This window comes from Nyctibius grandis, chromosome 7 (assembly GCF_013368605.1).
Source record: "Nyctibius grandis isolate bNycGra1 chromosome 7, bNycGra1.pri, whole genome shotgun sequence".
Lineage (NCBI taxonomy): Eukaryota > Metazoa > Chordata > Aves > Nyctibiiformes > Nyctibiidae > Nyctibius > Nyctibius grandis.
The window spans coordinates 50866704-50888840 of record NC_090664.1 but is presented as its reverse complement, the minus strand read 5'-3'; the positions used below and the strand labels follow the sequence as shown (position 1 = coordinate 50888840).

General features: G+C 36.0%; 1 protein-coding gene across 1 annotated transcript in view; it reads right to left on the bottom strand.

Annotated features, from left to right (window-relative positions):
* Positions 1–537: 537 nt before the first annotated feature.
* The window catches only part of PAXIP1 (PAX interacting protein 1), a 36648-nt gene continuing 15048 nt past the window's right edge, over positions 538–22137 (bottom strand). Inside the window, exons 6-21 of the mRNA XM_068404941.1 lie at positions 18877–19521; positions 15329–16046; positions 14246–14340; positions 13166–13261; positions 12690–12827; positions 11224–11345; positions 10485–10669; positions 10316–10359; positions 9022–9089; positions 8211–8313; positions 5709–5877; positions 3820–3920; positions 2491–2625; positions 2332–2407; positions 1705–1764; positions 538–1247 (exon numbers count right to left, since the gene is read on the bottom strand). Coding sequence (XP_068261042.1) covers positions 1231–1247; positions 1705–1764; positions 2332–2407; positions 2491–2625; positions 3820–3920; positions 5709–5877; positions 8211–8313; positions 9022–9089; positions 10316–10359; positions 10485–10669; positions 11224–11345; positions 12690–12827; positions 13166–13261; positions 14246–14340; positions 15329–16046; positions 18877–19521 — 2772 coding nt within the window. The 3' untranslated portion in view covers positions 538–1230. The remainder of the gene's footprint in view (positions 1248–1704; positions 1765–2331; positions 2408–2490; positions 2626–3819; positions 3921–5708; positions 5878–8210; positions 8314–9021; positions 9090–10315; positions 10360–10484; positions 10670–11223; positions 11346–12689; positions 12828–13165; positions 13262–14245; positions 14341–15328; positions 16047–18876; positions 19522–22137) is intronic.

The following is a 22137-nucleotide window of genomic DNA, read 5'->3' as shown; positions in this document are numbered from 1 at the left end:
AAATAACGGTCAAGTGGCAGGTGGATTTACATTTTAAGCCACAGCACAAAAGAGACCTGAAATTAACAATTTCTCTGTAGAAAGCTTTGCATAAACTAAAAATAGCAGCTTACCTCAGTTTAACGATACCGTATTGGTAAAAGCTTCTCTGTAAAATGGTTCTGCATAAAAATACAAAATGTTTGAAAAAAATAGCATGATAAGCTATTGTTTCAAGTATTTTTTTATCTTGTATTTTGAATTGTCCTGTGGATGGTTCACAAGACGCTATAATACACCTGATGCTGTACAGATTAAGTGAATATCTGCAATCCCCAACCAGAGCTGAATGGCTTGCTGATCAAAGAACAAATGCTTTTAGGATGACTTTTTCATCTACTAGAATCTAAACTGATAAAAATGGTAAAGTCAGATTATTAGAACTGTGTTTGTATTAGGAAATACAACTGAATACAGATTTGGGAGACTGGTTTTCAATATTTATTTAGCAAAACTCACTATACAAACAAAAGTTATCACAGCAGCATAATATGTGGGCTTATAGTTTCTCCTTCCTTCAAGCTATTCCTTTGCTGCAGTAAAAACATATATAAACATTTACAATGATTTCCCTTTAAAGCACTGGGATTTCATATAAACATACGTGGTAAAATAAGCTTAAAATAATTTTACATTGCTTGGAAAAAGAGTTGAGTAATTTACTCTTACCAGAGTGCCATTTTTGCACAGTATTCAAAAAAATGAACAACCACTAAAATATAGGGTAAAACATTTAAAAGTACATTTATTTAAAATGTGGGCAAAATATCAATATAAAAGAAAATAGAGTATAAGAAATAAAAATAAAGTACAAAACATTTTCATCTTCAACATCCATAATTTAATAGATAGCAAGCCCTTTTATTTTTACATCCAAATTACACTTTTGGCTGAAGTACCATCATTTATGTTAAAATGTTTAAAAACGGGCTAACCACGATAGCTAAAGTGGGCTCTTTTAAAATGGTAGTATAATACAAAACATAGTAAATTATGTTTCAGCATAATAAAATTACACATCCTAAAAAAGATGCAGTTTATTTTTGCTTTCCTGCTTTAAACTGCTCATCATCCCTAGGAAAACAGCTGGAAAACAGCATCCACAGGAAGTTCTAGTTGCTTTGTACAATGGCTGAACAGCTAGATTTAATGCTCCAAGGATTCCGAAGCAGTAAGGCATTTTACTATCCATCAAGTAAATTTATATGTATGTTTGTTAAGAAAGAACAACTTTAAGAAATGACTGCAAAATAGAACTTACATAAAACACATGCATAAAGACATAGAACCCTTACTGGTCCCTCCACTGCATTTATCAAACAGGGTTTATAACCTTCTTCAGTAAAAAGCTATTTTAAAAAGCTATTTTATCTCATCTGCAAGTAACTCGTGACAAGTATTTTCTTTAGTGACAAGTTTTTTTCCTGTTGCTTATTCTACGACTGTTACTTTCTGACAACCCTGCCTCCCACCTCCACTGAAGTATTTCCTATCAAAAAGTAATTCCGCTTTGAATTTAAGTTATGTTTCTGGGTGTTAAACTACTCTCCTATTAAGTAATTGGACATCCTTAAAAATTATAAATAATTAGGAACTAATTAAGAAATGCTTTTAGTAAACCACACTTCCCAAAGCAGCAGACAGCCTTTACACAAAAAGGATATGATTCATAATCCAGTGTTTGAGTAAGTACTCCAGTCAGGACAAACTCAGCATTGTGGACATCTGAAAAATATCAAACACAGGCATACAGTTCACACCCTAGAAGGACATTCTTCCTTGTTCTGCGTGTGCGTCAGGAGGGGCCACTCTGTACCTTTCTGCTCTTCATGCAGAGGCATAAGGGAGTATTGCCCCACCGCTACCAGGGCCCTACTGTTAACATCACACATTTCACACCGCAAACACTAGACTTCCCCGTGCACGTCTCTGTTAATAAATACAGCATGTCTTGGGGTTCTACACTGAAGTAAAAATAGCTGAAGTGAAAAACCCCAAATCTTCAACTAACTCTATGAATACTGAGACAGTAATCTTGCCTCACGCAGGACTGAAGCCCCAAGTTCAACCCTACCCTTCCAGAGATCTATGGTGACCTGGCTATAAAATACCTCTATTAGAAATACCGAGCAAACAGCTGGCTCAGATTTCTCCATGGTTTGCAGGATAGACCACGTACTCCCCTGTTATTATCTGAAAGCTTCAAAAGATGTCTGTACTTGTAAAATAATAATAATAATGAAAAAATCCAACAGCTATACTGTTCAAATTACATTGATAGCTTATACATACCTATGCCTCTTGCAAAATACTCTCGACATAAATGAAGGTCATTTTCACAGGAAATCAAGATTATCTCCGGCAAACTCTAAATGAAAGAAACTAATCGTAAGCTCAGAATAATACAATAAGATATTACCAGTAAATTTTAGAAAGCAACACTCTACACACTTTATTCTGCTTGTGCTCCATGAGTTTTCGAAAAGAAGGTTGTTTAGATAATACTTTTCCTCCTGCGCACTCCACAATAGCTTTCATGGTGGAAAGACTGGGGCAAATTCCAGGTGTAATGTAAAAATATTTTCCCTAAAAAGAGAAAAGAAAGAATAAGAAAAAACATTATTTTGTTTACTGATTTCTGCAATGCATTAAGTTTTATTATCATGTGACTCCTCTCTTACACAATCATGGGGCAGGCTTTGAAAGCTGCTGTTAGATACCACAGTTTATCGTAACAAATTCATCAGCTGATGAGTTGTCCTTAATTATCACTGGTGTTTTCCCTGGAGGGGCAAACCCACCATTCTGATAAATTTGAACAGCTTAGGTGTGCCTATTTCAACACCTGTAAAACAACAACCAGGAAACCTTCAAATGACCACTGGTTAAACTAGGATTCAAAAAAACCAAAAAACCATGTAAGAACAACAATGCTCCTTGCTTCTTCAAGCACAGGGACGTCTCAAGTGTTGCAAAAGAACTTTCAGCTTTTAATTAATAGCCAATTTATTACTTCCTGACAAAAATTATCCTACTACTTGACTGAGACCGATACAGGTGATCAGATCACAAAGTAGATTATCTCTGTTTACCAGTTAGGAATAAAAAAACCCTTGTTATTTAGACTGTAAAACTGAGTGAAATATAGTATTTAGACTTAATAAAAGACAGATTCTTACCCATTACAGGTTGTAAAAATACCCTTTTTAGGCAGTTGCCTCAATAAAGAGTCTAAAATCCAGTCAGGCTGAAGAATCTCTAGCAACTTGGATCTTCAGATAACTCTCTGCACTGTAACTAATTTTAACCGGAGGCATGAAAACCATCTCACAACAGCCTGGTGGTAAGTTCAGTCTTCAAGGAGAATCAGACCAGAACTCCCCGAGGCTGAAGTGCAAACTCACTCTCAGACTCTCATTTCTATAGGCAAGTGCTTTGACTACCAGGCTGGTGTTAAAAAAAAAAAAAGTCCCTGCCGTAAGTGGCGTTTAACAAATAATGGAGCAATGTTCTAAACTTTGTAAGGGAACAAATACTGTTAAGTGTAGTGAGCATCGTTTTGTTCATGTCTACAGGACCCAGTCACTCAGAAGGCTCTGATCCATCCCAGCAGTGCTGAGGCAGGAAGTAGGCATAAAGTAAAAAATAAAATTTATAACAAATGCTTCACGTTATGTGCTAGTCTGTTTTATTGCCCTTGGCTACAAAGGCATGGTCTCAGTGCTGAAAGAATTAGGTTGAAAAGCTCCAAGTATTTAAATGCGTTTTTAAACTGCATACCTTGAACAGCGGAGCTACTTGTGCTCTCTTTAGGGATTCCTCTAAACTAAAGCAGAAGAGCACCTCAGCTTCAGCATCTCTGAGCACAAAGTTCTGCTCATCTGAAAAAGAAAGACTCATGATGCAACGCACGAAAGACAAAAACATCCACGTAACCCAGGATCTAATCTGATCAGAAAATGCTGGTGGCAGCATGACTCTAAACGGTAAACACTCACCAATGTTAACATGATTATAATACTGCCTTCTATTAGGCGCCTTACAAGGATGACCCACGATTACTTGGAGAATAAAATTGTGTAATTTACACTTGTGTATCTAGCAACAACCGCTGTCCTATAAAGTCCCTTTTCCTAACTTACTGGAGGAACTTGCAAACTTTTATTTGTTGATTCTCTATTAAAAAGGAGCAGAACGATTAAGTTTAAGTTCAAATCACTGTGACAACCTATGGGAGCCCAGAAACTATCTTCAACTCCTCACGCAACCTTAACAGAGCAAACTTTCCATCTGTTTCCCTTGTCCTGCTATTCAGCTGATTTTTCCTTTTTTATTAGGTATGGAATTTCAGTCTTAACTTCATCTTTCCACAAAAAGCTATGTGAAACATATTTCTAAATCAGATTCAATTCATAACACTTGTGTTTAAAGAACAAAAAAAAATTTATATGGAGAACAAATTGGTCTTTCCAAGGACAATTTTGACAATCTGCAAGAGACGGTGTTAATATTCTTCCCTAAAACAAAGAAAACCAGTAGGACATTTTTTCTGAACAACTGCCATATTCTCCATCATTGTACTATGTACAAAAGCGAAGGCAGCCCATTAGCTACAAATCTGAATTTCAGTAGACAAGCAAAGTACTTCAAGGCCTAGATCAAAACAGTCATCCTTCTAAATCCCCAGACCTTCTTTACCTTCTAATAGCTTTCAAATAGACTGATTTCTCAGTTCACTGATGCTGAGCTAAGCAAGTTGCCTTCTCCAGATTTATAAAAATGTTTGCTGGTTTATTGGTAATTATCCATAGATTTAAGTCTTTGTGATGGTTACGCAGCAATGTTAATATATTTGCTCCTTAAAATCAAATTACGTAAAAAGCATAAAACAATCATAAAACAAATAATCAGCCTTTAAGAAGATTTTCTTCAGATCCAACATCTTTGTCAAACAGACCAAAACCATCTATTTTGTTATTTTCAGTTGTCAGCAGAAAAGTAGCGCAAACACAAAGTTGTTATCTTTCAACACAGTTATGGTACTAGACCAATTAACTTTAATTATTTAAATGCATTTTTTATGCATTTCCAACAGTGTCTTAGTGCTTTACAACTTATATTTTAGAAAAATTATTGAAATCAAAAGCATCTGGGGCTTAAAAAGTACTGTAACCATAGGTAAAAATCTGCAAATGTCTGTACAAGAAAGAAATACAATACTTAACAACATCCAACCATATAATCACCCTAAAACAAAGTTTTAAGTATTTTTTTACTTCATTTAATGCAAAGAAAGTGTATTAAATCAGACGAAAACTAAATGAAACAAAATGTTCTGTTGAAAGAGAACTTCATAAAAAAATAATACATAATTTCTTCTTATGACAGCTTTATTTAACGATACCAACACAACCTTCTGCCTCAAGTGAAACACAAACTAGCTGCTAGTACAGTTGTTTAAACCTAACATGGCTTATGAACTATGCTACTCAGATTTGCTGTAGATGTAAAATCTCTGCTTTCAAAACTGAACTCTCTAGAAAACTGGCAAGAGACACTAAAGTCTGAAGTCAAAACAACGAACTGTATTTAAATAGGCATGCCACCTTCGCACACTTAAATCAACAAACCTTATGTTTACTACAGTAGCTGATACTAGTTTAACTTACCAACAAACTTCTGGCATTTGAAACACTCTTCTAACCACTCTGGAGTTACTATGTGCTTGACTACAGAAATCGCTGTCAGGAACTTGACAGTTCGGGTCACTTTACTGGCAATTAGATGGGTGCATTTCTGGGCAGATTCTGCTACTTCACCTCCAAGGATGTACAGTTTCTGAAAGTTGTACAAAACACAAATCAGAATGGATTAGTCCTGTAAAAACTGGAGGAAGAAAATGAAAAATCATAACATCACCATCAAATAAAACTAAGCTCCTAATAGAACAGTAAATATAGGTGATTTCTGTATTACAATCATTCCTAAATCTGATTAATTTTGACAGAATTTACAGCCATTGAAAATCCAGGTACGTCTAGACATAAATTTCACTTGGTAAGACTGAAAGCTACATTCCACTTCCACAGTTTTTTGGTTTTAGTTTGTGTTCTTTTAAAGTAAGGAAATAACTGTAAGATACAAATGAAAATCTTTTTTAAGTAAAACATGCTATTAAATTTAAGGAAGCAGAAAATTTAATAATTTTGCTCTTTTCTATGGAAGGTACAATATACACTGTAGCTACAGTAAACTTAATTTTGCTAGTCTTTTCTACAAAAAGAAAAGCATCTCATGAAAAATATGTATTTAAATGCAGTAGTTCCACGTGTTTTTCATGATACGGAGCAACTATCCTTTTTTTCCTTGGTTTAAATTACCAAACTCAAACTAACTCATCACAGTTGCTATGTTGTCAGTTAAGATACAAATCATTATCTGAAGGGATTAGTAATACAACTAACCAACTGGTGAGGCACAAACTACCACAGGTGTTAGCTACAAATAAAGAGTGCTTCCCCCCATAAAAATTTAAAGAATGAAAAAATATTTGGACAACTTAAGTACCTATGCGCCACAGATTTCCGATTTGCTTCAACAAGCATTTTGTATAAATAAATAAAAAATCTACTGATATGTTTAAGTATAAATATTGCACATATTAGGGTGATTTTATTACATCAGTTATCAGGAGCCACAAATGCAGGAAGGCCTACTGGGTGTATTAGAAACCCTAAAAGATCTCTGGCATCCCTCTGTACTCTACTGCTCTGATAATAAGGAACAAGTAGGATAGACAGGGACACTGTCTAAAACTTAACTTTACTGTGCTTGGACTTGCATAGAGATGATACACAGAAGTATTATTCAATGACACTGAACCTCTCTACTATTTATTTCCTCAGGGTATGTATAAACACATCGTCAACAGTACACCTGCACACCTATGAAAGGCAAAGGTTGTTCCTTTCATAGTTAATACATGTTCACCTCAAACACTGTATATGTATGAGTGCAGATCTTCCCACATTTCTATTCTGATGTTCAAGGAACCCTTTGGACATACAGGAAAAGACTACCCCTCCATCTCAAGATAAGAAGTATCCTCCAGCCTCAGCTAAGTATCCAAACTCTGAAAGGTCTCGATGGTATCATGGCTGACAAATCGAGATTCAACTTCACAAGCCTTGAGGCTGAAGTTCATTTTTTATATTTGTGAGCTATAGCTGTTACAAAATAGGTTCTCCATATAATTAACCCAGAACCAACATGACAGAAAACAAGGAGCTGACACTGGAACTTTTATGGGATATACTAAAAAATATTTTATGTTCCAAAATATTTAATATCAAGCTTCAAATGCAAACACTACAAGGGAAAAAAACACTCCAAAGTTCAACTACTTTAAAAACAAGTTTAGGTATAATAAAGAATATATTAGATATTTTTGAGCATACCGAAGTGATGCATATTTCTAAGAAATGTAGCGGACTCAAACTAGGCATCATTTGCTTTTATCTGGAGCAGGCATCAGTGGCAGGATCTTTCATGCACTACTGAGGTCAGCAGTTAAAAAAATGCTGTGTCTCAAACCTCAGCCAACATGTGAAAAATACCATAAATTAAAAGTTCTTTTGGAACAAATACTTAGTAATTATTAAGGTTCAAGGAATGATTGGATTTTTATACCGTTAAAATGATGTTATAAATTATTTAGAGTTAGGTTTCAGGACTGGTTTACTAGGGAACAGAAAAAAATCTCCATAGGAACTTATTATCTCACACCTGCCATAAGCTTTGTCATCAGCTTTCTTTGAAGCATTTGGCATTACAGATAGCAACTACACTAGAAGAATCTTGGGTCTTATCCAGTACAACCATCACTATTTTTCTCACCTAAATTTGGTCATAAAGTTTGCAGATTTAAAAACAAATGTGGAAGGGGCTTTCTTGCTTTTTAAAACAGTAGCACAGAAGTATGAAGTAGTTAACTAAAGCAGAACAGTTACCAAATAAAACTCATTTCACATAAATCTACACTCTAACCTCAACCTCAGTAGCATGGGTTTTTATCCACTAGATGTATGCTAATCAAGTCGTAGATACCAAAAATTCAACATAAGGAAAAAAGTTATCAGATGTAGTTCACAAGAGATAAGCATGAAAGTCACCTTAATGTACTGTTGAACTTGCATAGGTTCAAATCCTGTGAAGAGCACCATTGGTGTCAAATCTGGGGTGAGTTTTTTAGTAGGCGGTGGTAGGTCTTCAATCCTACAAAATACATCAAACACACCAGAATGTGAAGTTTGGGCCCAAAGTTTTATTATTATTATTTTAAAACTAGACAAGCACACTCTGGCAACTTTTACCAATAGAAGTACTCAGATGAATAAGAATTAGCCAGGATCGATCTTCTTCTGAAGAAAAAATTTCTATGCTGAGAACAGGACATATTCTCTTGTTTCTGTTATAGAATCATAGAATGGTTTGGGTTGGAAGGGATCGTCTAGTTCCAACCCCCCTGCCACAGGCAGGGACACCTTCCACTAGACCAGGTTGCTCCAAGCCCCATCCAACCTGGCCTTGAACACTGCCAGGGAGGGGGCAGCCACAACTTCTCTGGGCAACCTGTTCCAGTGTCTCACCACCCTCACAGGAAAGAATTTCTTCCTAAGACCTAATCTAAATTTCCCCTCTTTCAGTTTAAAACCATTCCCCCTCGTCCTATCACTACATGCCCTTGTAAAAAGTCCCTCTCCCGCTTTCCTGTAGGCTCCCGTCAGGTACTGGAGGGTACTTGTTCTCTCCCAATTCTCTTACTACTTCGCTCTCCTGTTATTATTTTATTCCTGCCAGTTGAGTAGCTGGCAATATGCAAAAAACCTTGATAGTTATTTCAATTCGCAGGGCACAGGAAGGAACTACTTCTGTAGAAAAGTAAATTAAGGACTACAGGCACTAATTGTTTGCTAATCTTACCTTGCTCTTTTGGAAGATGGCTGAAGACTGGATTCATTTTGCTTTGGTTTCAAAGGCAACCTCACACCCTGAAATTAGATCATCTACATGTTTATATCTGAATTGAGCTGGGAAAACGAACTTCTATTCTGAAAGATGAAAACTATACACCGATATTCTGAGACTATATTAAAATTAAACACAAATAAAAAAGACATGCTACTGAATGCATACTGGTGTACCTATTGCTTACAGAGCTGACTCAAGAGCAAAGCTGAGCATTAACCAAAGCTTCTCCATAAAGTTATGTAATCATTTTTGTGAACACCAAATAAAAATATTGTGGGACTTTTTTTCCTTTAAATAAAGCTGATAATCGTCAATGGAAATCCCAAACAATTAAATTAGAAAGAGACCGAACAACCTGTCCATTGGACATGAAGACTACAAAACTCTTCCAGGTGCTTAAATATCAACAGAAAATACTGGCACCTGCATTTTAAACACTCAAGTTCCCTGACTACATAAACAGAAGCTCCAGTGGATGCTCAGGTACTCACTGGACAGACACTCCCACCTCCCCAGTACTAGATCAGCCACTACTGAAATAGTTTTCTACACATTCAGAACAAGGAAACAGTTCAGAAGATCAGCTGCAGTTTCCACCTCAGCTCTTACACCTGTCTCACGTTTTGCATGTTTCACAGAATACACATAACAAAAACTACATTTTGTACCTTTTTTAAAGTACATTCTTCATATCCTTAGTGGTGTTCATTTACAGTGCTGTTATTTCCAGGATTATCAACTACACTTTTTAAAGCAAGATGTATTTTTACATTACAAAATATGTGGCATATATACCCATAGTTTTTGTTCTTACACTATTTCAAAGAGATGATCTAAAGTAGTTCCACCATTAATTTACATTATTTAAAATAAAAACTATTTAAAATTTAGACAATATTCTAACAAAATTCTCACTGATTTTTGGTGCTCTGCCTTAAAAACCCTTACGTAGACTGATTTTCAGTTAGCGTTTGGTACTGACTCAAAAAACACTAAGCCCTTTCTAAAGGTCTGATGTAAAAATTGAAGAGTGAAGCACTAGCCTAGGACATCTTAAAAGTAACTTGATTCTCAAAATAAAATAGAGAAAACACTAGCAGGAAGTACAGCCAGGAGGTTCAGTATGGGTCTGTGTTAAGTCCCTCTGGTATGTTGCTCACACCACATACACATGTGCTCACACATTAAAAGCACTAAAGAGTAATCTTACAAAAAATAGCTGTATATATACAATAATTCAACATACCATTAGAAGTTCTGGTGAAACCTTTAATGGGACTCTCCAAGCATCTAAGAAATGAAGAACAAAACAAACCACTGCAGTTATTTGTAACAGAAGACACATGCTTCTGTTGATTAAATGGGTACATATATAAATGCTACAGAACACAGGATTTTGGGATTGAAACTCTTACCCAGAAGGTTTAGAACTAGATGTTGACTAGGAGAAAGTGGATCTTGAAGACTGAATACTGTATACCGACTGTGCTGTATCTGCCGTAAAGCTTCAAAATTTCCCAGCAGTATGTCACAGAGCCATTGCGCATTTACACATGGTATTCTCCACTCTTTAGCTTTCTCATACTTCAAGCCACTGGGCCTTATTGTTCAGAGATGAAGAAAAAAAAATGATATTTCAATGAAACAGGTAAAATAGCAATTTCTAATAATAAACCTAAAATACCAATATTTCTGTGTTGGCCTATTATCTATTTTAACTGTGACAAAGTAGATACTCTGAAAAAAATATTTTTGCTTTACGTGTTAGAACAAGTCAATTTGGGGAGAATTTCTGCCCCAAATGGAATCAGGTTAGACCTGGATTTAACTTAATTTTCCCTCCCCCAACGTCTTAAAACAATCATTTTTTTAAAAATATATATATTTTACTTATAGATGGTGTAACAGTCAGCATCACTTACAAAATATTGTAAAAGAGTGAAATTCAAAATTGCTTTTCTTTTGCTTGTCTTCAGAAGGCAAAATTTATCAGGTAATAGTGTGCAGTACTTTAGTTCAAGGAACATCATCACTAAGTTTACTGCTATCAAATCGCAAAATTGATTAAAATTAACATTCTTATAATGAGGTGTAACTAGCACCTCACACTAAGAAATGCACTGAGAACGAGTATTGCAGAGACAAACCACTTACTCTTTACAGATGAGAACTGTATTGCTGCGACACAGATAGCCTGTGTATTTGGCACCTGCTAGGTAGGCCATTAGTTTGAGGTCATCTCTGTCACTATCAACAAATCCTGTCACAGAGATTATCTACAGATAGAAAGAGACAGTTACAAATAACTGAGCATAGATGGCACTTACAAAACACTCCTGTTGAAAATATTTTTCTGTTACTAACTTTTTTACATTACAATGAAATTACAGTATTGTAACTATGACATATAGGCACTTAAAACACGGCCTGTGGGATACATAAAGTACAATTTAAAATTAATTTGTTTATACATAAACATTTCAGGTTTCTAGCACTAGTTCTGACTCACGAAGAATTATTTTCATTCTACTGGTCAGCTTTTTCTCATTTACTACAAAAGAGCTCACAGCTAGTTTTCTCGCACATGTCTCACCTCTTTGTTCTGCTGCTGTTTATATTCAGGGAGACACAAAAACGCTTATACTTACTTGCCCTGTTCTACTTTTAAAAATCTCCTGAATGCTGTGCTCTACCCTGACATGAAGCCAAATAAACTGTGCCAGCTGATCACTGGTGGCGAACTGTAATTCACCTCTTCCTTTCTTATCCTTAGTCTTGCCAAGTTTTCGTTTTTGCCATTCTCTCCTTTAATTTCGGAAAAAGCAATGGCAATTTTGTTGTTGATAATAAACCACATTTATTGCATTACATATCACATTTACTAACCACTGTGTTCGCATGCATATTGTTATATTCTAATATTCCCAAACCTGTATTTCTTTCTATGTCTTTTAGAACAGGGCAGTAGTAGGGCTGTCATCCTGTATGTCTGCATCCAGCTCAAAGAATTGGATGCCAAGACATACTTTGGCATCTTGTTTTATGTTACACAGTGTATTCCAAGATGCATCTGATTCAACTGCAGGTTTATCCTTCAACCCCACAAAATTCATCTTCCCCAGTGTTCCTCATTGCACAGGCTACTGAAACTGTGACCTCCTACTCTCTGATTAACAGCACTGGCTTCCTTTTCTGATATTTGCTAGGTGTTGACCCAGAAAAAGTAAAAACCTCAAAAAATACCCTCAAAATATTGGGTTATGGTAAAGAAAGCATATACTATTAGATGTGCTGTTAGTCAAAAACTAGGCATCTTGGATTCCTGTCATCTTGCTATGCATAACTCATGTAATCTTTGCACCTCAGTTTCTCTTTTTAAGAGAATAAACCACAAACACAGGTGTTAATCTGTAGCACTCAGAACTCTGTAGAGACTTGCAAAGCACTCTGAATCCAGTAGTATGCATCACATCAACATAGGATCTTAAGATTCACAGAAGCTTTTCTTCTAAGACAAAAGAAGTGTGTATTTTGCTTTGAGTAAGCACTTTATAGCTATATTTTAACACTGCTCATGCAATGAAGCAAGCATTCTTTAGAAATAAGCTTTTTCTTCTCACATGTTGAGAGCACGGCTTTCCTCCTGGTGGAAATGCCACTGGAAAATGAAGGGCTCGATGAGGTGGTACCATTTTCTTCTTCTTCAAGATTGAGTTCAGCCAATGTGCTGTAATACATCTCTTCCTTTCTCTTAAAGCCTATGAATACATGCATAAACAGCTTTTAAAAATCAAAATACGTCTTTATTTCATTTTAAACTTTTTCTACAATACAAAGCTTTGATTTTAATCATTTGTTTTTCTCTGCTTTTTCAGGATCCTCCTTCTCATAGCATCTTTCTCAGTGTTCTCTGGAATAAGTCTACTACATGCATTATGAAAGTTTGTTATACCATAAACCACAAATCGTAAAGAAGCACATCATGAAAAACTTTAATTTTATGCTTACAATCTACGCATGAAGTACATACTGGAAGTCCTACCTTTCCAGTAAGAAAATGAAAGCATGCATGAATACACGTTACTAGTTTGCTTACCTGAGCGTACATGTTACTGACTTGGCTTTCACAGAGAAGATGTGTACATCTACTTGTAAGGGTAGGGTCCACTGTCCCACCATGTGCTTGAATGATCTGGTAAGAGAACAAAACCAAAAATTTTAATATATATAACAATTTTTAAATTGCCCTAAGAAACAAACAGCCTTAAATGAAAGTCTACTCCTAAGGACACTGCCACCATTAGTGCCATTTCATTGAAGAGTTACCCCCCAAAAAAGTGTTTGTTTTCTAGCTTAAGAACACCTTTGAAAAAAAAAAATGGAGAAAACAAAATTAAATATGCACCTTTTCACTGAGCTACAAAAAGTCTATTTTTTTTAGAATCAATTAAAAAAAAACCAAATAAAGATATATAAACAAAAAAACCCTTCTCACGCTTTTTATTTTTGCAGTATAACTATTAAACAATTTTTCACGAACCATTAAATTCTATCTCAGCAATAAACACAAGTGCTGTTAAAAATGTCAACAGCTTACTTGATTATGCAAAATTGTAGGGAAAATTCAACTACAAAATCCATCAGAAGTTTCTGAAGAACATCAAAGTCCTCTCATTTAGGAAAGGATACAATCAGATTTTTCTGAAAAATAGAAGTTGGCAAAAAATAGAAACACTCTATTCTTCCATCTTATTCACTCAGGTGGATACCTCACAGCCTATTAAATGCCAAATTTATATGCAAAAAAAAAAAGTATTTTTATACAATCAGGTTAAAGACAGGTTAAAGATAGATAGCAATGCAATATTACATTTGCTGCACTACAGCTGCCCGATTAAAAGCATAAACAGTCAGGAAATAGTTAAGGCTATAACTTATTTAGCTAAAGTTCTGACTAAAGACCTAATTCAACCAGGCTGCACATCTAAAGCATTTTTATTACTTTTTCTGGTCAGCTGCAGCTGCATAATGGTTTTTAGATTGTAACACAAACATTACACAAAAGGATGCCTAAAGAAAAGTGAACAGTGCTGAAATACTTCCCATCATTCCTTTTAGGATTTAGTTACTATGACGTTATGTTATCATAGTTTTTAAAAATACAACAGAATCTTACCCGTTTCCAGGTCGCCAACAGCTGTTTGTCAGACATCTGTTCTGGGTAATCAGCAATTGCAAAGATACAGCCCAGTAGGAAATACTCTTCTGGAACTGAAATAGTTTGGCACATAAAAGAACAGAATATTAAATACTTACAAGTCTGAAGAGTTCATCTCAGAACATATTTCCTACACTGAAATTTCTTATTACCAGGTTAGAAACTTCATTCAATTTTGAAGTAAATTTTTCTTGGAAAAAGTAGGACCCAAAATTTCAAAGCTGACAGCCACATCTAAAGGCACAGTTCAGCCCAGGGTTTGTTTTTTTTTCTGTGTGGGTTTTTTCCTGGAGGAAGGGGGGCTAAAGGGGAAGGAAGGGGCACCAAAAGGAAAACATTAAGACAACAACTTACTCTTTTATACACATCAGCTATGAATAGTCGAAACAATAAAAAGCTTTCAGTTCTACTAGCATGGACAGAATTCAAAGCAAGGTATGACAACCTTCTATCTGATACTGAATCCTCATTAATTTACCAGTATTTCCAAAATTTAAGATGTCTTTCCAGTTGTTATCCTCTTTGAAAGCTTCCCCTCTCCCCTCTTCCAAAGGAAAAAAAAAAATTAAAATGTATGGTATGCACAGACTAACACAGTTCTCATAGCATAATTCATATGCTAGTGGCATAAAGTAGTGGAATGTGGTTGAGCCACCATCCCTGGAGGTATTTAAAAGACAAGTAGATGTGGTGCTTAGGGACATGCTTTACTGGTGGACTTGGCAGTGACAGGTTAACAGCTGGACTTGATGATCTTAAAGGTCCTTTCCAACCAAAACGATTCTATGCTTCTATACATTTGACAAGAGAAAGCCCTCAGTGCTCTCAGGCTTTTCAGATTTCTGAATCATCCTTAGTTATAATTTAAATCTGTTTGCCTAAAAACTAGTAAAGCGGGTCCTGAGCCATGAATGGCATTTCTAAGTCTTACAATCTCATACCATAAACACAGCATTATCCCAATATGTGGGATATTCTAACCCATGTTATGTCATGTCATTAGCCACTTTTTTCCAGGATCAGAAGGCATTAATTACTAACTCTCTACTGCTGGATCGTGCCCAAACAGCGGCTGCTGTTGCAGTTGTTGCTGCTGGTGGTGTTGTGGCTGCTGGGCTGCAACTTGATGCTGTAGCACTTGAGATGTCTGAGTTAAGTGTTGCGTGGCCTGATTCTGCATTTGCTGTTGCTGATGCTGTTGGTGTAATCGCTGTAAGTGCTGCTGCTGCAATTGCTGCTGCTGTATTTGCTGTTGCTGATGTTGCAGCTGTTGTTGTTGCAGATTCTGGTGCTGTAGCTGCTGCAATTGTTGCTGCTGTAGCTGCTGCTGCTGCAACTGATGAAGCTGCTGTTGCAAAGCATGCTGCTGTTGGAATTGGAGCTGCTGCTGAGGACGGTGCAGCTGCTGTTGAGCGTGTAACTGCTGCTGCGGAAACTGAAGCTGCTGTTGTGCGAACTGGTGCTGCTGATGAACTTGCTGTTGCTGTTGTGAAAACTGATGAGGCTGTTGCTGTTGGAAGGACTGCTGGGAAATCTGGGGTTGTTGCTGCTGCTGCTGTTGTAGCTGCATAAGTTGTTGAGGTTGAAGGTGTAAAAGAGGATGGTGCTGTTGTTGCTGTGCTTGATGTGACTGCTGTAATAAATGTGTCTCTGGTGTTAGTTTCACTTGACTAAACAGCACCGCGTTTGGATGTCCCTGTTGGCTATGATTTACTTGTTGTTCTAAACTTTTTGTAGGTGCTGAAAGTGATTGTAATATCTAGAAAACAAAGATTAGTTTTGTGACCTTTTTGTTGTCATTCAGTTTTACAAATATTTAAAGAACTACTGGGAAAATACAATTCTCAAAAGAACAGAGCCCTGTGCTTAAATGCATTGTGAGCTAAACAAAAATCTTCAACTGTTAATAGCAAAATGAAAAGACAGCACTTACACATAGAAAAGTGTGGAGCTACACATGGCTCCTAATATAAGGCAATGCACATCTTAGCAAAATTTAAGATTAAAACCCATCCCTCTATTATTGATGATATATCCAATAACATTACGACTATTAACACTATATTAATAATTACATTGATCAACTCCATCAACTGCAATATTCATTTTACAATCCTGTTGGCCCATTAAGCTCAAAGTTTAGTTCCATACTCTTATTTTCTCTAATTTAAAAATTGCTAATAATGCCTCTACTAATTAGTGCTGTTTGAAACATGGGAACTTAATAAGAAGCTGCTTTCTTTTGAACCAGTTCAGGAATATTTAGCTGTATTATTTAATCTGAATCCCAAAATACAAAGAAAAACATTGATCTGATGGGTACTAATAGTTTCTTGAGAAAAAAAAACCCTAACCAACCCATACTTAAGAATAATAGATCTTAGGTGCATACAGAGTGCTGAAGTAATCTGGAGTTTAATTTTATTTTTAGATGTATAACTCACTGTTAAGAGAAAAAAATCACTTCACACTAAGCAAACACAAGTTAGCAAGGGAGTTTTTAAAGGATCAGGAAAGGGAAAATTAGGCAAATTCCTAATAGATTAGGATGAGTTCTACATATTTATTAAAATATTTTAATATAAACTACCTATTAAAAATTAGAAGGAGCAATAGGAAACTCTAGACTCGCCATTCATAAAGTCTTTTAAACATGAAATCAGCTTTGGTGAATCCTGCAAAGCTTCTTTCCTTCACCCACACTATTTCATCACACACAGTGTAAAGTTCAGTGATGTGTGTGTGCGAGAGAGGAATCAAAGCACATCACTACAACGCAAAGCCAATTAACTGTATCCTCTCAATGAGATGTCCATCTACTCTTCATCAGAGGTGATTCAAGAGTTTTTTACAATTCACTTCAAAACATCTCAGGTTTCATCTAAGTAATTTTGATGATGTTGGTATAGCATACATTTAAAACCACGATTATCTATGCATCACCCATCACTGATGTCTAGACAGCACCATAGTATAAACATTCAATAACTAACAATAACATACACAAAAAGAATGTTTCTGTGGCTCAGTATGAGCAGAGATCTTCATGCTGCTCTCCATAAAAAAGTCCCAAAAGTCAAAATTACAGAAGCTTCAGGACACATTTTTCAAAATAAAGGGATAAAACTTTCAAAAGTATCCTAGGGCTATATTCAGAAAGTAACTTCGTATTTGCAAAATGCCTTATCATTACAGATCTTGCAATTCAGCAGAAATCTGAGGTTCAAGTTAAACATTAACTTTCCAAGATTGTGCACCAAGCCATGAAATCCACCCAAGACTGGTACCCAAGCAGGATACAAAGTACAATTTAACCTAGCCAGAGGGAAGTTATAAGGAAAAAGGTGGAATTGGTATTCCTCCCTCTAGGAAGCAGATTCACAACTCTAAGATGCGAAGCTTTTCTCCACGTGCTGGAGCTAGCACGGCAACCTACACAGCAGCCTGATATGGTACTTCAGAAGAGTCCTTGCACACCATAGTCAAGTCCCTAGTCTAACAGACTTTTGGAGAACAAAATCTAGCCAAAGCACTATACCATCAACTGCCCTGTAGCTCTATAAATATTACTCACAGAAAAACACTTCCACAGAGACACCACTAAAGAGTATTTTATAGTACAACGACTGGGTTGTAGATGTGCCTTACGCAGAAGTCTCAGTCCTTAAACAATTCAAGGCACTGAGAAGAGGAATCTGAGACTCAGTTTTAAAAGGAAGCCTGCATTTCCTTTTCATATTCAGAAGTCATATAGATAACAAAGAACCAACATTTCTGAGTGACCCCACTTTTTGTATTGAAGTACTAGCTGTAAGCTTCTATATTATTCAGGCACCTTTGAAAGTTTTACCTTCAGACGAACATCCAAATAAATGCACCAGTACAATTATTTAAGTAAAAGATATGTCTAACATTTACCAGCACCTACTTTTCTCAGGTTCCCTTCCCATGAACATCTTACAATTTCAATGCTGCAAGCTAAGTCAGTACATGCTCGCTTGCTTTTTATTTTCTTATAAAAATAAATTCAATACAAAAGCTGCAATTATTTCAACTATACGAGTGGCATAAGAACTTGTTAGGACTTCTGCATCATTATCCTGACTATACTATATAACGACTTAATGATGCCCAGCAGAACAACACAGTATAGAACTGAACCTACTGTGAGAACAATCAATTTCACAGTTTTATGTGTTGATAGCACAAATAATTCTTTGCACTGAATAAAAAGCTTGAAGGGTATGAAATCAGGTTTCCTGAACTAGCCAAATAATTCTAAATTAATGAATTTTTTCTTTTTGCTCTTACCAAGAAATCAATACTGAAACTCTAAACCACACTACAGTTAAACACAGCTTTACTCTTCCAATCAATTTTTCCAAATGCATTCTTACTTCTGTGAACCTGCTAGGAACGAAGTTACTTATTATGGGGAGGTTACTACTTTGGCCACACTTTCTAAGTAATATGGAGAGCTTTTAATCCTTTGTACATTTAAAGAACAACAAAAGGAAAACAAAGTTCTTGGATATGATAGTTCCTAAGAAAAAGTCCAATATCTTATAAATAAAAAATCCAACACTTACATGTGCTACATTTGATGGTCTATTAATCTGCTGAATATCAGCACTATTAGTAATATTCCTTAATGTCCGCACGGCTGGACTCCACGTAGCCATCATTTCCTGTCGATCGGAACTTTGCGCACCTTGTACTGAAGCCATTAGATTGCCTCTCATATCCGGAGGCAAAATATTACCTGGCACCGGTGGGACATTGGCACATAAATTAATTAACCCGGAGTCTTTCCCTTGAGGCAACCTACGCTTTGCTGCAGATGCCTGTGGGACTTCAGCTGGTGTCCAATTCAAATTCCTTTCTTGCTTTTCTGGAGAGGAATCTGAAGAATCATCAAACATCAGTTCCTCTTTTGCCTTATCAGCAGTAGTAGATTTTGGTGAAAACACTTGATCACCCAAAGGTGATCCTTCTCGAGAAGATGCTGGGCTTGATAATTTTTCATCAGTACTAGCTTCATTTTGAGAATCTTGTTCTTCATTTTCTGCTTCCTCCTCCTCCTCCTCCTCCTCCTCTTCTTCCTCCTCGTATATAACTAAACGAGGATGATAAGGAGTCTCTTCTTTTTTAGTCTTATCAGCTATAGAATCTAGTACCCAGTCTGGTGTCACAATTTTAATGCTGTCCCGCTTATAAGCACATTCATATTTTTCCTGGGGGGGTGGGAAAAAAAAGATAAGATTTTATTTAAAGACAAAAAAATCCCAAATGACTTGAGGGCAGGGCTAGAGCATGGAGAGGCAGATCACAAGAGCCTGTCCAATAACAGAAAGTGACCTCTCCCAGAACCAAAAGCGCAAACTACACAGCTGCACGTAACCACAAGTTCCAAGAGATGAAAATAAAAACCTCCAGATTTATAATATAAAGGAATCTGAAGGCAACACTGCAAAAGATTAAGTCTTTACTTGCAAAAACACCACTACCCAAATTCTTCTCAAACCCAATCACCAAATGATTTGAAAATCATTAAATTTGGTTCTGAAAAAGCCTTCAGAACTCCGGCAGCTAAGAACATCACAGTCAATACTAGGATGTAGATGATTTTTAGGTGGACATTAAGGTGAATCTAAATACAGTTCAGTTTATACTTACGTTTTCTCCACTAAAAAAAAGTAAGAAACAAAGCCAAAACAAAATTAAAAAAAAAACCAACATGAAAAAGCGTTTAAGGAAAAATCAGAATTTCACAATAGAGACAAATATTTACAAGGTAATCACTGAAAAAAATGCATTTCAGCAGGAATACAAAACAGAAACCAGTTGGATATTTCCCATACGCTTTCTCAGAAGCTGCAAACTGTAACGTTGCCCTCAACTTGAAAGCTACACTTCTGTCCAAATATTAGCTAAATCCATTTCAATGAGAGGTTACGATGCTGACAAAGCAGGGAACTTTATCTCTCCCTCCTTCCTTATCATTTCATCATCTGAATACATACAAATAGCAAAATTTCACTGTTTCCTTTCCTAAGAAACAGAAATAGACACAGGATCAGTGCTCTGTTTATTCAAACATCCTCTTTGATGGAAACCCCTCACAAATACCAAGACAGTGGAAAAAAAAAAAGAAAACTTTTTTAAGAAGATTTGAAACTAATTTAACTAATTTTGGATCTAATATTTAAAAGTGATTGAACTGGGATTTCCTTTGTATGTCAAACAATATAAATTAACAACCAGAACATTCAGAGGAAATTAATTTAATTTAATGATTCTCTAGAGTTATTTCCTACAATGAAACTGTCATTCATACACAATAAAGAGATTACAGATGAAACCAAGTTTATTTGCATATATGAGTTTTCATTCTTTCTTTGTGGTGAGAATTATTAAGAATCTTGTTTTATCATCTTGTGTCTAGTCAAAGCAATCATTTAAGTTTTCACTAGTGTCAAAACTGTTCTCATTACAAACTGCTGCAGATTCCCTTGTAGTAGTACGTCAAAGCAGCAGGACTAGAAGCATTTTAAGTAATCATCCTGTAAAATTGTCCCCATTCAACGACTACGTAAATTAAACAAGATATTTATTTTATCCTACAGATATGAAATGTTAATGTGGGTTTTTTCATTTTTTTGATTGGCAAGCTCAAGACTAACATCCTTTGCTCTAAAAAGCTTATGATTTAAGGCAACACTTCTTAAATGTGTACCATTGCCTCTTAAAAACATCGTTTTATGTAGCAAAGGTCTTTGTCCAAGCATTACAGTTTGTTGTGATGGAGGAGACAACCAGGGTGGTGTTCGGTGCACCCTTCGAACTCTTCCACAGAAGAAAGATAACGCACTTAAAAAAAAAAACCTGAAGAACAACACCCCTCCTCCAAAAAAATCCTACAAAGGTTCTTGTAGTTTTAAATGAAACAAGGAAGAAAAAGCAAGCACTTCCCATGTCCTCATCTTCACTTCTCCCAATGCCAGTCCATGTTTTATTCTAAAGCACTTTCCTACGTATTGTACACGTAAGTTTATTGTCATCCTACTAGCCCCATGTTTTTTTCTTAGTATTAGATAGTTTACATTAACTCCAAAATACTAAAACTGTCATTGGTGGGACAATAATATACTCAATTTCTACAAAACAACGTTAGAAACTTGACAAAGTTTTACAGGTTTCTGTAAGGAGGTAGTGTAAAGAACCTGATCTTGGAGTTACTCACATTCAAATAACTAACCTGTATGCTCCCTTCCACTAATTGGTAATTTAAAAAAATGGTGACGGAAATGTGCTCATGTTATTAAAGAACAAAAAATAAACCCCACAAAAACAAAACAAAAACTTGCTCCATCCACCATATTAACTAAAAGCATCCAAGCAAGTACTTTGAAGGGAGCTTTAATTTGTTTTAATTATTTTCAGTCTCCGAACACACTAAATCAATTACAAATTTATTTCTTCTTCAGGAAGAGGAGTACCTGAACGCTTCAAGAAGTTTCAGTGACCTATTATACCCAAAGCATTACTAGCATTACAGTAGAGGAGGCTACTCTGATGTGCTCAGTGCTGCCTTTAGCCAGTTACCTGATCTTTCTGATTCAAGTTTCTCTATTTGCATAAAGACAGCAACACTTGATGTCCTACACAGGAGTAGGGAGTCAAATTATGATACTAGATTAGGAGGAGCTATGGGCTCCCTTGAGTGTAGAGGCCTTACAGAGAGATTGACAGACTAGAGAGCTGGGCAATCACCAACTGTATGAAATTTAACAAGAGCAAGTGCCCAATTCTGCACCTGGGACGGGGTAATGCTGGTTTATCAACTAACT